Source organism: Botryllus schlosseri, chromosome 3 (assembly GCF_051294905.1).
Source record: "Botryllus schlosseri isolate E-star chromosome 3, Bs_hap1, whole genome shotgun sequence".
NCBI classification, from domain to species: Eukaryota; Metazoa; Chordata; class Ascidiacea; order Stolidobranchia; family Styelidae; genus Botryllus; species Botryllus schlosseri.
In genome coordinates, this window is record NC_137238.1 from 28,289,118 (window position 1) to 28,307,036 (window position 17,919).

The window sequence follows — 17,919 nt, forward strand, 5'->3', positions numbered from 1 at the left end:
AGTCCTTGCACATTTTGACTCGAGTCAAGTCAAGTCAATCGATTTTCGAAAGTGAGTCGAGTCATGTCAAGTCACCCGATTTTTGGAGGTGACTCGAGTCATTTCAAGTCAAGTCACGAGTCAAGTTGCCTTTTCGAAGTATGGGGCATGATTACGTCATTGCATTTTGCTAGCTGTATGAAGTACAGATTGAGTGGTCATTGATTCTGAACCGATGAATGATATAGAGTTAAATGTACACGCAAGATGGCGCTGTATCGCTCACATATACGTAGGACTGTAAGTAATTGCATAGCCTCAGTTTGTATTTACCAGCCAAAATAGAGAAGCGAATTGATAAGATGCAATACATAAACCATTTACATATAGATGTGGTACAATCCGAGCCTGGGCCAATAATTGACAGATATATAAACTATATTCGTATAATTCACTTTCAATAAAACAAGAGTTAGGCTAAGGTAAGTTCAGAGAACAGATACGAATATTTTGCGATTAAATGAATTTACTACTAGTTTACGACAGCGTAGGCTGTAAGCTTTGGTCGCGTCGTATGTGGTGAATTTATTTATGAGAAAACAATGGCGGCTCAGTAAAACACACGATCATTGAATGATTGGTCGCTGTCACGGGTTACACCATTGCTCCCGAACAATTCGAACATATGGAAGATACTGTGATATTTATCGACACCGAACACTTGATGATTTGAAATTAACTCGTGAATTGTGCTCCGAGTCTCGAGTCAATCCACAGTTCTGATACCTCCAGTCAAGTCAAGTCAAGTCATTTTAGCAACGTGACTTGAGTCAAGTCAGGTCAAACGAAAAGGTGACTCGAATCATGACTCGAGTCATCCCAACATTGCATGAAGATGGGTAGATATCTATTTCATGATAATTGCGTCAATTTCTGTCTTGACTGCAGAACTATGGTAGGGTGGATTGCAGCTGTCACGGCCTTACTGTCAGTATCACCCTTACTACTGCGACCATATTATATAACAAGGGTCGGGAACCTTTATAGGCCGAAGGGGCATATTGACCCAATATTTTCAAATGCAACTTCCGAAGAGCCATAAAATTTGTGACGTATTGGTATTTATTGTTTGAAAATAAAGCACGAACGGAGAGGTATAGGGCACAGCAAGCCTCGCCTATGATAGCGCAACTCATCTTAAATACCTTGGAATTTATGATCAATGATATTTATCGAATCGACTTGTGGCACTGATTCCGAATATCTAAATATTGATCGACTTCTGTAGTACTCGGCTAACTAAACGTTGTGCTACACACCTACATTTTAACTGCGGTATTAGAAAGCTACTTTACCAATCAATAACATGGACACTGGACAGCTATCACGTAATTTGTTAATTTCAATTTCTTTATGTGAAAGCCACTTCCATGGCAGCTCATTTCTCTGTGTAAATCAGGAATCAGAAATCTCGTGTATTTGAAAACCGCATCGTCATACAAGTGACGTAATGTCGGTTTTTCACTTTGATCAAACAAAGTATCGTGCGATTCAAAATTTCGAGGCGCGCGATGTCGGTTGGATCGAATTCACGAAGTGATGTCAGTCGTCGGCGTGACAGCCACTTAAAAAATTGAGGATTTTGAAAAGGGAGATATGATGTCCTAACCCTGGATACCCACCACTGTCTTGAGCTCTCAAGGACATGTTTAGGCTGCCACGAGAATAATTATTCTGGCCGTTATGCAATTTTACTAACAAGTTGCTGCAATATTGATAAATTTATTACATAATTTAAAGATTTGGCAGGGAGAAATATCGTATGCCCAAAAGAGCGATGTATGGTTCGCGAGCCATAGGTTACCGACCACTGTTATACAAGCTCATTGGAAAGCGATGCGAGACTACTCATCTAGGCTAGGCGTTTCGCTGGACTTGGAAATGCCTCGACGGGACAGTGCCTTGTCTGACAAGAGTGACATCTTTATCTATCATGTTATTATATGTACCGTATTTAAAATACCAGGCTAATTTGATGTTACGTCACCATGGTACAAATTATTCAATATTGTCATAACCACATGGAATATGGTAAAGATGTTTCCACTGCCACCTTGTACCTATGCTACATTCACCCTTTACTTTTATTGTCATTACAGAGACAATATATTCTGATGACATTCACCCCATAATATCCATGTATTATGCCCTATAGCAGGGGTTCTCAACTTTCCTTGTATAACGGGCCGCATTTTAACAGCAAAAGACGCTGCGGGCCGCAGAACTATGTTACCTTGCATTCATGGGCTACTATTAAATTTAGGCTATTGTAGCCGATTTACCAGTCGTATACCGGCATTTAGTACATTTCTATGCATTATAAAGTAATAATGAACAGCGTTCGTAAGTTTGCAGCTGCTGCTTGTGAGAATATGTATCTTCTAGCGGCGCATGTAAATCCCTTCATGGAGCGTGCATTACATTCGTTGACAAGTCGGTATATGCAACTTCATATCCTTCCACCAGAGAGCCGAACTCTTTGTTCCAATGCGTGGGCGAGCAAGTATAAAATTACTATAACTTTTGCGTTACAGAGACCATTATCACATTGAGCTCTGAGTGATATGAGAAGAAATCTGGTGTTTGGGGGCATTTCTGAGCAAAACAATCAACATTTCTCCTTTCCGTTCATGCCTAGGGCACTGTACCAATAGTTACAGAAGTCATCTTTGTCAAGTTGATATTTTTCGCTGGTCCCCTCCCCACGTTTGCCCAGCCAGTATTTCTCTGCATATATGTCCACTCTGATGAAATTCAACCAGATAATTAGTTATACAATGTCGGTAGATTCATCCAAGGCTGCGTAAAAGTAGTCTACGCGGCAACGTGTTTCAGAACAGGCGATAAAAGATTGACTGATATTAATGTTACTCGTCTGGTCAGGATTGAATCAGACGATTGCATCTTCGAAATTTGTCTGGTGATGTTGTCCTTGCTGCTAAGTTCCGGAAACAGCAAATTTTCGCAAAGTATGTTACGATTTTATTGAAATCACACCTTCTATATCAGATTTCTTGGGTTTAGCGATATTCGAAGCAATTTTAAACGATGCGTCTGTAACGTCGTCGGCAATCTCAACAACCGTTCGCAGTGAGTCAAACACTCTTTAAAAGTGTAGGCCTACTAAGTAGCGGGATTCTCTTGAACCAGAGTCCAGCCGAATAATGATTCAAAACAATAACAATCTGAAGTCGAGCATATATCAAGAAACGAGAGCACATTGAAGCAGTGGTTCTCAAACATTTTTTAGTCACGCCCCCCCTTTTTTGATAGGGAAAAATTTCGTGCCCCCTTATCGTCATATAACAAAATGCAACCAGAATGCTAGCAATACAAACGGCTAGTTTGATGGCATGGAAGGTTATAGCCGTTGATCAGAGAATTCTCAAATATGAAATTCGGACTATACACAGAGAAATAACAGTGAATTAGGGATAAATTGCGCGCAGCGCGAAATTTTTTTCAGTTGACCGCACCTTCGCGCCCCCTTCAGATGCTTCACGCACCAAAGAGGGCGCGTGCCCCCAGTTTGAGAACCACTGTCTTCAAGAATGAGTAATCAAACGAAACAGAGACGGTGCGATAAAAGAGCTAAGTATCTAAATTAATTTGTAACAATACCATGTCACTAGTAATTGCGTTTATAATGAAAGATGTCGCGGGCCACAAAATATACGTCTGCGGGCCGCATGCGGCCCGCGGGCCGCGGGTTGAGAACCCCTGCCCTATAGCATCAATTTGAGGTAGGCTACATACTAGGGATGGTGTGAACCTCTAAAAGGTTCAGGTTCGTGTGAACGCGAACCATTTTGAAAGGTTCTGTGTGAACGCGAACGTGAACCTCATGACGTCACGTGACGTCATATTGCTAATTCCAACCCTACATTTCAATTAAGTGATAGACTATATTAATGTACACGATACCTGGCGACGACTCGGGCCACATAATGACACAATGCTTAAATGCATATTGGCGTTTGAAACCTCGCTATATGTATCAACTGAGGCAGTCAAATGATATGATACTCCCATAAAATCAATATCATTCGTCACTTTGCCGACAATTTCGACGAGGAGTTGCCAATGAATATAAGCTTACGCCTTAACGGTCTTCGCCAGACCGGACAATGTATTTGGCGTCTGACTACTGCTACATTGATATTGGGCAGAGCGTAAAACATGTTTCGATATTTGGTACCGATATTAGGCTACCCCACAAGTGATACAACTGTAGCCAACGCCTCAATCGCACGGATTTTGTTTTAATGATACAGTAAACATGAAGTCAAGATTGACTGCTAGATTTATTACAACAAAAAGCGATATCAATCTCATTGATTGGTTGAATAAGCATCATTCGCTGATTACAGGTATTGCATGTCACTCGCGATGTTGCGTGATTGCGGGTCAAGCTCACAGCAGAGAGTCACTAAATATTCATAAACGGGAAGCTGGATATTTCGTGCAAACATTTGTAACAAAGCAAGTAAAATCTTTGAGATTGTCAAGGTGCATGCTCGTTTTGTGATGATTTTCTATGCTGCCAGCGTCATGCATAGAGTGGCCCGCAGTTGAAATGCAATAAATTCGAACCATAAATATCATATTGAAGTGAAAATTGTAATATATGAAAAAGGTTCACAGTGCAGAACCTATCAAGGTTCTGTTGTGAACGCGAACCTCTAAATTTCCGAGGTTCACACACAGAACGCGAACGCGAACCTGAAGTTCACACCATCCCTACTACATACCAGATTGACCCGACCCGACACTTTTAGTAAATGCATTCATTCACTAGGTATTTTGTATTGAAAATAAGTAGTTTACTTATGTCAGAAAATCAGGAACAATACCAAAAGCTACGGAACGACTCACCCGCAGATGAGGGTACAGCTCCGCAGTTAACGACCACACCCGTGCTACCCTCCGCACCGACCATCAAGGCACGTGACAAACACAAGAATGTCATATTCTGCCTAGGTATTACCGTGTGCATCATGCGCGGGCTGTCAGTTGTATTTGCAATATCTGCTACATCATTCTCCATCCCACGCGGGTACACGTTGCAAGGATTGTTGTCTGGGATTTTTTTACTCGTCACCGGAATTCTAGGAATATGTGCCAAGAAGAATCCTTCCGTTTGCATGTACAAGGCCAACATGGTGCTCAGCATACTCACAGCTATATCCACCCCGATTTGCGTTATGTCATCTGAATTCGCAGCGGCTCATTCATTTCCATCAACTTCTTTGGTCGTCCTGCGCGCATTGATAACTTTGATAGTATTTGGCGGTTTCATAATATCGATCGTTCACTCGGCGTTTTGTTGCGCCGGTCTTCGCGGGAAGAGCAACCCTCCCGGCACGATTGTGTACCTTCCACAGCAGTCTCCTAACCCGCAACATATCAGTGGGATTCCGAACGTCCAATACCTTACGATCGGAGGGGCACAGGCAGTGCAGCATCATACCGCGCAGCACAAGCCAGCAGGAGTGTATTACCCGGTCGAAGTAGCAGTACCGCCGCAGACAGTACACTCAAATCGAGGAATATCTCCACACGCGAAGTACTTAGGCACACAATATGTGCCGCATGTGTAGAGGACCTACAAGCATGGACCTGAAAAATCGATTCGAATCGAAAGAAATTGTCTGAGAAATATACGTATCAGTATCTTCACGAAGAAAACACATTTTGCAATTTTCATATCAGCCAACGGCGATAGATTCAAGTCTATGGCGGTATGTTCAATTCATTTATATGACACATACCTTGTCCAGTATTCTGCAACTAAATCATCCCGATATGCATGGTTGCGCTGCAGGAATATGCCTTCCGGCAGACCTTCTTCATAAATCAATATACTTCATACCTTACAAATACATTTCGTCAGTAATTTTACGGTATACATTTTCTGAAAACCGACACTGTAATTATGATTTGTTCAGGGTATGAATCGGCGATCGCAGCAAATGAACAATGGGCATATGACACGCGCACCCATGTTGCGTCAATGTATCGCGGGAGATCGAAATTTAGTCGAAAATAAGCATGATAAATATCTTAAACACGTGCTGTAGTAATTTATGTTACACTGGACGCACCGGTGTCTCACTGATAAAATTTCACCGTTGCGTATTTTTAAAAAAAATAAGATACACATCATTAAAAAGATGCTAAATCAGGGGTGTAAAAGATATGGCCCGTCAGACGATTTCATCGGGCCTGCGAAATAATTCTCGGTAACTTCAAAAATGCTAGTATTATCCTGCACTATTCTAACAAACTGAGAGATTTTTAGTAGCAAATATTTTCATTAAATAATTTCTCAAGACAGAAAATGTCGATTATGTTTAAATATTCATAGGCCATATTATTAACCTACCATTCCAAAGTGGTATTATAGGTTGCATCTACGCACAATTAGGAATAAGTCAGGGATATTGGCAATCCATTTTACACACCAAATTCGTAGTTTTATGGTAATCAAATGACGTAGAAGTACGACAGTGCAAAACTGTTATATGCAGGTTACATGAATAACAATCAATCAATCAATCAGTTTATTAACATTTTCATCATTTGAAAACATCACAAGACTGCGATACAATGAATAGATAGGAGGGAGTCGAAACAACTTGGAGTAGCCTTTAAGATCAGATATCCACCTTAGCCTAGGCGAAGTAAAAAAGAGGCATGCACACTGAATGAAAAGTAATGCAGAGACTACAAGACGCAAGCGACGAAATGAGGTGGCATGTCGCGGAGGGCGAGGTCGATGTTTGGTCGTGGTCCAGTAGTCCTGAAGGCTGGCTAGTATTCATTTAGAAGAAACACTGTACAACAGAATGATTTTTTTTGGCACAGCATCTGAGAGCCGTTTCTGGGGTTTTCGAGAATGCTGATTACGAATATCCCATAGTTTTGTCAGATTGGCTTTTGTTCGGAAGATATTTATACCCTCAAAAAGCCCAAAACTGCTGTATTTACCCTTGAATATTTGACTTGATGAGAAAAAAATCGTAGTTGTTTTTATAAATTTATACTGCGCATAAATAGATAATTGACTATCAAGAACCTTTGTGTCGTTCTCAGTCGTTCTATCAATTTAACAGGCCTTGTGCGAAATATTTGTTAGACAAAAAAGAAGTTTGTAAAGCCTAAAATTGGACTTTTTCACACCGGAAATACATATTCTCCTGTATCAATTGGTCATTCTACCGAGAATAAAGAGGAGTATAAAGCTATAAAGTTTGTCGTTGAAAGACATAACTAGAATACTCATGTCTCATTTCTTTTGACTTGCAAATGAATAGTTTTCCGCTGTATCAACGAAGTGGGTGTGTATACCTATAGTATCCTTATAAAACTAGAAGATTAAGTCGGGTATCTTTGATAGATTTCAGATTTGAATGCGGATGAAAGATTCTGATTTCATATTAAGGAGTTCACTGCATGGTATCTATCATAAGATGTAGTAAATAAAACTTTTTAGATGATCAAAGCACCCAACTACAAACAGTTGGTCCAAAAATCGGTATCCGTATATGAAAAACGTGGAAAAACATGAGCATAAAAGTTCCCTTCCTGTTCAGTCATCTTGATATACTTCCTGATGAAAACATCTAAACAACAAAATAAGAAGACATAAACACATTATTGCAGACCATTGCTGGAGCCTTTCGGGAAACTGCACTAAATTGCTTACTGGCGAAAATCGTACAAAAACAATTGTACTTTAAAGGCAATGAATAGGGTTATATATTTCAACTGATTATTTCGAATTTACAGTAGAATAGGTGGTCGACGTGAAATTGATTGAATCAATGCCACGTTATTGTAGTATCTATAGGTAAATACTTATATGATAGGCGCCGAGTTACGGGTGGCGGGGTGGTGCAGCCACCCCATGACATAATTATGAGGTGGCGGCCGCCCCATACAAAATGCTTAAACGCCCGCCGTCTGTGCTGTCAATTAGCGAGTCTGTGATTATCGCGTAAATGCCAACTATTTACTATTAACCGATACGCGCGCGACTAATTGTATACGCAGCTTAAACTAGTGATTAACGGCCAAATAAATTGTAATCCGTGATTAGTAATCAAATCATACAATCGACGCGACCTCGTTTACGACGTCGATTTGGACACGCGTGCTCTGAGAAACACCAGCTCTCTCTACCGGGTGAGCGAATTCACGTTATACTTCTCTCAATTAAATTGTGTTTGCACGCATATTCGTTTACAAAATAATTCTTGAGTTAGTTTCGTGATAGCCTTTTCAATTGGACCGCGAAATAGCACAGTGTGTTTGTGTATGCCTGCGAATTAAAAGTCATTCCTGCGCTAAGTGCGATGTCAGACTCGGAACTCCATTGTGCCATACGCAAGTTGAGGAAATACTGATTAGATGCGCGCTTTCTCGTTTGCTATCATTTCTAGGCTACTAACTCTTGTCTGCTTTACACACTCGTATTCCCTCGAAGACACTTATCAGTGTTTGATCTGTTATTAACACTGTGCATTGTGCAGTGCACGGCGTTGAATTATGTTCTCAAATATTGATGCAACAAGAGATTCTCGGTGGCGGAAATTATGAATTTATGCGATTATTTCGAGCTATAACCTTTTAAGTTCCAATAAGCTTCATTGCTGGACGGACTCTATCGGGCACATCTATGTCGCGGATCGAATTTCAAACCATCGGGATTTGTATTTCTATGGAGGAGGTTGCGGCATGTGCAGCCAAAATGCTCTTGCAGCAATAACACCTGCATAATTAAAATCGCAATATTTCACGATCAAATTCGACTGGCTGATCGGGACTTGCGTCTGCCGTAGGTCCCGGGCTGAATAACCAGGCCGTTGCCGATATTAAAACCCTAGGTGCGTAGCCAGTGAGTTTCTCATTTAAAACTAGAAATCCAGTCCTTTTGAATTGCCAATTCACTAATTCGTATTATCGATGCTGCGTACTGAAAATTAGCGAGAATCATTTGTATGCGAAATGGGTCATCGATGTCTCATTGGTCGGCGGTGGTATGATTTAGCGCCCCGCATGTGGTCCTACTACCGTCTGCAGAATCACTTTCGCCAAACAGTAACAATCTCTGAGTGTAATATTGTTAGTGTTTATGTGTCTTTTTCATTAAAACTTATGCCCGCGTCTGAACAAATTGTGATCGTTGTCATTGCCGAATCTGGGTATTTAGGTATGACCAGCGCACCCTGTAATTGTAATTATTGAAGGTTTGCGGCATGTCTGCAATTTCGTTATCAGCGCAACCTTGCCGGCCGATTGTACAGTCCGATAAAATTGATCACTGCTATGTATTTCGCACAGCGTAGTGATACTGATTTCAGCAAACTGACGATCCTATTAGATGTACAAATTCGACCTCATTGCTAGAAACGTAGATTTCATCGCGCGCACTGGGAAACACCATCTCCTATCGCGATTTGACAACCAAATATACGTTCACCTTCTACAAATTAAATTGGATTATTTGCATCGTTGAGGGCCGCAAGCCGCGTTTAAAATATTTTGTGAATCATTTTTGTGATAAATATTCTCGGAGCGCAAAGTTGAACAGTGTTTTATTGTGTGTGCCTACTAGTTAGAATTTATTCCAGTGCCCATAATTATCAAGTAAAAACCCATTGCGTTGGCGGTAACGGAAAATTACTGATTGGCCGCGCGCGTTTGTAATCATCATTCTTGCCTATGTTTCGTGTTCCAGAATTGTCGCTACGTGTTACTGCTCAGTCCAGCGACGAATGCCGAGTGCGCGACAATCAATCACCTACTTCCCCAATCATCTCAGCGGGAGATCGCGTCGCGTTACACTGTATGATGCGATATGCGTGCACAGAATAATCTCGCTAATTGGCCCCGCGTAACACTGATAACACAGCTTGTTGAATTGCAACTGAATATTAGCGTCAGAATGGTCATTTCAAAAGGAAGCGGTTTTGCGTTAAAAGGTGGGGGTTTCAGCACCCCCTGGCTACGCATCTGTCGCCACCCCATGCAAAAATAAAAGTCGGCGCCTATGCTTATATACATGACTGGAGTTTATTTATGTACATGATATCCGAGAGAGTCTATAGCTATGGTAAATTTAATACCCCTAAATATAGTGCTGTTGATTTTAAAGAGTCTTCTGTGTGTAAAAATACCAAGTAAATTGAATTTAAAAACTTCATAGTACAACTGAGCCGATTTTCTATCTCGCCATTACAGCGAGAATTGGAGATTTCGGTCAAAATAGCGCCATTGGTTAGCTCCAAAACAAGAGCCTATTTGATTAAAACTAAGGTCATATTACGAATCAGTGCCCGTCAGAAATCCCAAATCCACTCCTACTTTGTCTGCCTAAAAATGTGTGTTGACCAGTGTAATAGAATAGTGACGCAAAACATAATTGAAATATGCGCCATCTCAGTGCTCTAGCACTTATGACCCAAAAGTTCCCGGTTCCCTGCCCCCTGAGAAACACGCATCGTGATTTCATGATAATGAATCAAACTACCAACTACCTTTATAACAACGACCATGTCGTTTTGTGAGGGGATCGATGATCTTCAAAGAAATGCAAGTTCTCGAGATATTAACTCGCATATAACGCGAAGAAAGCAATTCTAACTGAATAAATACAGTATAACTCAATCTCATGTTCATTGGGCCAATTGTGGTCTTGACCGCAAAACTACGGCGAGGTAGGCTGAGGTTGCCACGGCCCAGCTCTGCAAAGCGATGCGAAACCGTTGGTCTTGGTTTGGTGACAAACAAAACTTCTGGTGGGCATCTACACCCAGACCCCCTCAGGTTAGTTGTGTTTGCCGCGACTTATCACCGACATTTTCTGTACTGTTTAGTGAGACGCAGTATACTTTGCCTTATTAACAATTATTGAATAAATAAGTCAATATTATCGGGAATTACATGTATGTTGCTATCATTTGTTTCTCCCTGCGCACGTAATCAGATTTCCCGGTAGAGCTGAATAAGTTGTCAGGGCCCGTAAATGAAAATTCAACATATTTGGGCGGTATAATAACTTCATTACATGATGTTGTTTCGTGACCTGGTCTGTTATGTCAAAATATATTGAAATCAGCCAAACGTACTAGACTAAAAGACGCACACGATTTCAACTTGGTATTTCTTCACTTGCAATTGAATTTTTCTCGCGAATAGGCATTTGTCTTGTGGGCTTAAAATTGCCTGGGCAGGAACATTCGGCGCCAGCCATTTAGGTGCCTATGGACTATTAAACATATAAGTATATATATATCGAAGCTTTCGGTCAGCATGACTGGCAGTCCTTTTCGGGACGATGAACGTGTTGGCCGTATTCTTGGAGTCGCAAGTTACATGGTATAGAACTCTATATGTCTTCGTGCGTCGTGGCGCTGTAATGGCCAACGCCGAAATGCTCAATTGTATAAATCATGCGTATTTTTGTTGAGGGGGAGGGTATACTCAATAGCCAAAGTTGCATAGTTGCAATTGCATAATTCATACTAATTACGAAATAATTTGGAGGCCCCCTTCGAGCTCGCCTAATTGGGGGGTTGGGGTGCGATATAACGGTCCTGTAAAATTCACTCTTTATACTTCTGTTGTTATTACAGAGACTATCGATTCTGATTACATTGACCCCTTAATGATACATGTAATAGGCCTATATAGCATAGACTTGCGGTACATAGGCTACCAGATTGACCCGACCGGCCGATTGGAGAAGTTGCCCGCCCCTGTTCTGTTTGATTCCTCATCCTCCTCGTCGCCCTGACCGCTCGAATTGTGTAATATTATGCTGATCCTATACTGTCACCGTGCACGTATGTTTTATTCACCCTTTACTGCTGCTCACATTACAAATACCATAGATTATGATGACATTGACCCCTTGACAGGCATGTTGTATACTTGTGGTACATAGCAGAATGACTCACCGCTTTTAATAAATGTATTCATTCTGTAGGTATTTTATATTGAAAATAAATAGATTAGTAATGTCAGAAAATCGGAAACAATACCAAAAGCTAAGAAACGACTCACCCGCGCAAGAGGGTGCTGTTCCTCAGTCAACGACTACGCCCGTGTCACCCTCGGCACCGGCGGTCAAGGCACGTGACAAGCACAAGATCTCTCTAGTATGCCTGGGTATTGTCGAGTGCATCATGGGCGGACTGTCAATTGTGTTTGCAATAGTGGCACTATCCACAAGTCGATCCCTGCTCACGGAAACGTCGCAAGGATTATGGTCTGGAATTTTCTTAGTCGTCACTGGAATTCTAGGGACGTGTGCTATGAAGAATCCTTCCGTTATCATGTACAAGGCCAACATGGTGCTAAGCATACTTACTATTGTAATCACAATGATTGGTGCTGGGGCATCGGGAATAGCAGCCATAGACACGGATGGGCGCCTGCCCCACACTCTGCACGTGATGATAACTGCAATGCTATTCTTCGGTTTTATAATATCGATCATTCACTCAGCGTATTGTTGCGCCGGTCTTTGCGGGCAGAGAAACCATCCGGGTATTGTTGTGTATATTCCACAAGTTCCAACCTCTCAGCAAATCGGTGGAATTCTTAACGTCCAATACGTTGCGCCCGGAGGCGTTCCGTCAATACAGCAACATTGCAACGCCCAGTTGACGCAACCGGTAGTGCATCACCAGGTGCAAGCAGCGGTACCACCACGGCCAGAATACGGGAATCAAGGAATGCCGACAAACGTGCAGTATTCCGGCGCGCAATTTGCACCGCATGTCTAGGTGATAAAGTGTCCACATCAACTCATCAACTCTTCGCAACATATGACTTATATCTGCACGGACTTGAAATTTTGACAAATCGAGTCCCATAGCAAACGATTGCCTGAGTTCACGGTTCATCTATCACCAGGAAGAAGATTGATCTTGTATTTCTTAACTCCGCCACGATCAATTCACCCACAACACTCCGGGACTGCTTGATTCAATCTATAATTGCAAACTACACTTACTCCACAGCTGCAACATTACTGGGGTACGAGCTCGAGTCCGACTGAGGTTGACTCCAGCATTGGAGAACGCATCTGGCCACTTTGCACGCCGTGATAACGCTGATATTATATGGATCTTCCAAAGTATCGGTAGTTGTTCGGAGTTTTGTGGTGACGGTATCGGCGGGCAGAGAAACCATCCGGGTACCGTTGTGTACATTCCACAGTCTCCTAACTCGCAACAGATCGCCGGGATTTCAAACGTCACAGCATCATCATCATCAGGAGACAGGAGCGTATTCCCCGGTCCCAGTATCGGTACCACCGGGGAAAGTATTTACAAGTCAGGGAATATCTCCACACGCGCCGTACCCATAGGCACACATTATGTGCCGCTTGTGTAGAAGAACTACAAGACTGGACCTGAAACTTTAACAAATCGATTCCAATCGAAAGAAATCGTCTGATAAGTGTAGGTCCACGTATCATTATCTTCACGAAGAGGACACGTCTTACAATTTTTAAACTTGCCATCGGCGATAGACTCAAGTCTGCATGATTGCGCCTCGGTGTGTGACAGACCGCCCAGATAAATTCGTAGCATGATTTGACGGAAATAAACCAAATTCTAACATCTGCGTTTACGGTTAAATATCTTGTATACCTCTCAACGAAAGCTATCGCCAAATTACGACTAAAAGAAGGGAGAATATATCTGCGCCAACTTCTATCGTCGTTAGAGCCATTGTTTCAACATTTTATAACCAATCATCGTATTTTCGCCCATACCCTTGTTTGCGCATAACGGAGTTGCTAAAATAGAACCTCTATGGTCCGTAAATATAAAATGCTTGATAATAAAGTATTCAAATGAAATACAAGCTTGTGGATTTTCGGCAATCTTTTATATGAAATCGACGGCGTGGATTTTCAAGACGCGACCGCGTATGTCAGGAAATGCAGCCACAGAATTTGCTTTGAAATAATATGCTTTGACATTACAGTGGCGCTTGTCTTCTACATGTGCGCCACGACCGTAACTTGTGTAATAATGGCCATTGCCTTCGCTCTACGTAATCTTTCCGGCGACTTTTCACGCTTACATTCGTTTACTCTCGATTTTCATGCGCCCTTATCTTCATCTCTGCTGCCGTCTTCTTGACTCGGCTCAGTGTTGGGATGACTCGAATCACCTTTTTCGCATGACTTGACGTGACTCGAGTCACTTTGCTAAAATGACTTGACTTGCCTTGACTCGGCACATCAGAAATGCGTATTGACTCGTGACTCGGAGCAAAATTCACGAGTCAATTTCAAGTCATCAAGTAATTGGTGTCGATAAAAATGTTCGGATTGGTCGCGAAAAGCTTGTGTAACCGTGATAGCGACCAATCATTCAATGTCCGTGCGTTTCACTGAGCCTCGATTGTTCTCTCAGAAATAAATTGACCGCAAACGAAGTAATCGAAACTTACAGCTTACGTTGCCGTAACTCTAGTAGTAAAGTAATATAATTCCAAAATGTCTATTTCTGTTCTCTGTTCTTACCTTGACCAAACCTCTTGTTTTATTGAAACTGAAGTCGAATATAGTTTATATAGTCCTCAACCATTGGCGCAGGCTCGAATGGTATCATATAAATTTGAAAATGGGTAATGTATTGCATCTTATCAATTCGTTTCTCTATTCTCTATTTTGACTTGTAACTATAAACTCAGGCTATGCAATTACGTAGTTTTAACAGTTCTACGTATATGTGAGCAATAACGCGCCTTCTTGCGTGTATATTTCATTCTATATTCGTTTATGGGTTGGCAATCAATGACCATGACCACTCAAACTGTATTCCAGACAGCTAGCAAATTGCAATGACGTAATCATGCCTCAAACATACTTCGAAATGGTGTAACTTTACTTGAAATGTGACTTACTAATAAACCAATGATGATGATGATGATGACTCGTGACTTGACTTGACTTGACTTGACTCGACTTGACTCGAGTCACCTCCGAAAATCGAGTGACTTGACTTGACTCGAGTCACCTTTGAAAATCGATTGACTTGACTTGCCTCGAGTCAAAATGTGCCATGACTCGAAATGAGTTGTGACTCGAAGGTAGTGACTTGATCCCAACACTGACTCGGCTTACTGACACTCTGGGCTTTGGCACACAGCAAATGACAGTGAGGTTGGCGATGACGAGCCCGACACATAGAAGATAGGCACATCTGGCGTTAGAGCCCACTTCCATTGGTGTCGTGACGATGGCGGCTTAACCAACCGTGCCACACACATCCTCTACAGGCAATATTTGCAAAAGACAGCTGACGGTTGAACGATAATATAATTGAACTATATATCTGATCTTGAACTTGGGGTCCGCGTGGTCCTTGACGGCCCAATGAGGTCCGCGAAGACACAAAGGTTGAGAACCAGCAGTAATAAGTAATACCTTCGTCACAACTTAATGTAATCATGAACCGTAAAGTTATTTCGTATTGTCATGAGCTTGATTAACACTGCCATCGTATGCGCAAAATAGAAAGAGAGCTGATGTACGTCTGCGTGTGACAGAAATGTATCCAGATACACTCGTCAGAGAAGAATATGTTCGTAACATGACTAACGTTCCAACCTCGTAAATAATCGATTCATGTCGCCGAAGAAGTACCATGGCTTTCGTATTATCAATGAGCGAAAGGGGTCAGGTTTGCTGTTGCCAAGTCGAAATCCATCAAATATTAAAGTTTATTTGAAAGACGCGGGAAATTGATTATTTACGAACTTCATATCCGATCCAAAGTCGGTGTTATGTTCTAGATCTTGTTCGAACAATAACTCAATGCGACGAGTTTGCAATAGGAAATCAGTATAATATCAGCAGTATAACTTAAGACAGGCGACACGATCCAGAGTGCAGTTAAATGAAAGACGCCGAGACAACAGAACACAGGGTAGAAATACAAGCATGACACACGAGGAAATAATGATTGGCTGAAATTACTAATCCTATAGAAAGAAAGAGTTCAACGACACCGAACGTAAATGCACGAACATAACAGTCCTCCCTTGTAAGTTAGAGGGTTGCCCACATTTACGGTCTATAGAAATCGGTGGGTTTCCTATTTCTCAGAGGATAACGTCTGCCCGACGATCGAGCAGGGCTAGCTGCAGGACGTTGTGCCCTATTCCTGACCAATTGTTGCTCAGCTTGGGACTGTTGAGGCTGAGCAACTTCCTGTGTGGCTGTATCATGACCAGTGGAAATCAAGCGTGGTTGGAGTTGGTTTTTGTGCCTCCTCCAATACCCATGATCTGTTTTTATGATGTACACAACACGCCCCAGCATTTCCGTCACCACGCCAGCAACCCACTTGGGTCCGCTTCGGTAACTGCGAGCGTAAACCGAGGAACCAATCTCAAAATGAGTGACTGATTGTCTAGGCGTAACGGGTTTCGATTTGTCGAAGGGCGAGCACAAACTTAACAAATTGCGCGGCTGCCGACCATGTAAAATCTCGGCAGGCGTCTTCCAGTCTATGCCCGGGTGCGGTGCACATCGGTACGTAGCGAGAAGTGTTTGGAGCGCAAAGTTGAGATCTTTTCCCCCGTCGCAATTTTTTATCAATCCAGCTTTTAGAGTCTGGACGAAACGCTCCGCTTCCCCGTTAGAGGCTGGGTGAAAAGACGGTGATACGACATGGCTGATTGCCAAATTAGAGCAAAACGTATCGAATTCATTCGATGTGAATTGCGGCCCGCCATCCGTGACAATTGTTATGGGCAAGCCTTCGATAGAGAAGACTTCCCTCAAAGCGTTGACCACACACAAGGTTGTGGTAGAACCGACATTCATTACTTTAACGAAAGGATATTTCGAATGCGCATCGACGATGACAAGAAACATTTTATTGTTTATTGGACCTGCGAAATCCAAATGAATTCGTTCAAAGCTTTCAGAAGTTTTTGGCCATTCGCGATACTGACGATCAGGCGCTTTCATTACCTTACGGCAAGCGTCGCAACTCTTAACGAGATTTTCAATGTCGCGATTAATGGAAGGCCATGCGATGTAACGTCGAGCCATCTGCTTCATTTTCGCGATACCCCAATGTCCTTCGTGCAACAATGATAACACTCGCGAGCGAAGTGACTGCGGAATTACTACGCGCTGAAAACCATCAATATTGAGCATGACTATGTCTTCGTGCAGAGAAAGCGAATGTTTGCGAGTCGAAAACCAAGAAAAATCATCAATGTGCGTCTTTGGATTCCAATGACCATGAGTGACAGTTAATTTTACTAGTTTCATGGTTTTGTCCTTCAGCGTCGCGTCGCGAATTTCATTGCGAGTTAACGGTAAGCCATCGAATGCCATATTAATAGCGTGAACGATCTCCGCGTTTTCACGAATTTCCATTTCGTCAAACTCGGGGTCTGGACCCTTTGGTAGGCGAGATAAACCGTCGGCGTTTCCGTGCTGATTTGTCGGTTTATAGCGAATATCGTATTGGTAAGCCATGAGCGTTAGTGCCCATCGCTGTAAGCGTTGCGCTGTAATCACGGGAATTTTCTTGTCGGGCGAAAAAATAGCTAAAAGCGGTTTGTGGTCCGTTACGAGCGTAAATTTTCTACCATACAAGAATTGACGAAGTTTAGTGACTCCGTAAATGATTGACAGAGCTTCCTTCTCGATTTGAGAGTAGGATTTTTGCGAATCTGAAAGTGTTTTCGATGCGTGCGCGATCGGTCTCTCTTCGCCATTGTGCTCGATTGAGAGGACAGCGCCGATTCCGAATTGAGAAGCATCAGTTGACAAAATGAGCTGCTTGTTTACATCATAATGAGCTAACTGCGTAGCGTCGATTACGTCGT

General features: G+C 42.2%; 1 protein-coding gene across 1 annotated transcript; it reads left to right on the forward strand.

Annotated features, from left to right (window-relative positions):
- The first annotated feature begins 8,473 nt into the window (after positions 1-8,473).
- Positions 8,474-14,996, forward strand: LOC145436306 (uncharacterized). Its single transcript, XM_080313666.1, has one exon. The coding sequence runs from the start codon at positions 12,015-12,017 to the stop codon at positions 12,831-12,833; it is 819 nt and encodes a 272-aa protein (XP_080169792.1). The 5' UTR covers positions 8,474-12,014; the 3' UTR covers positions 12,834-14,996.
- The last annotated feature ends 2,923 nt before the right edge of the window (positions 14,997-17,919 follow it).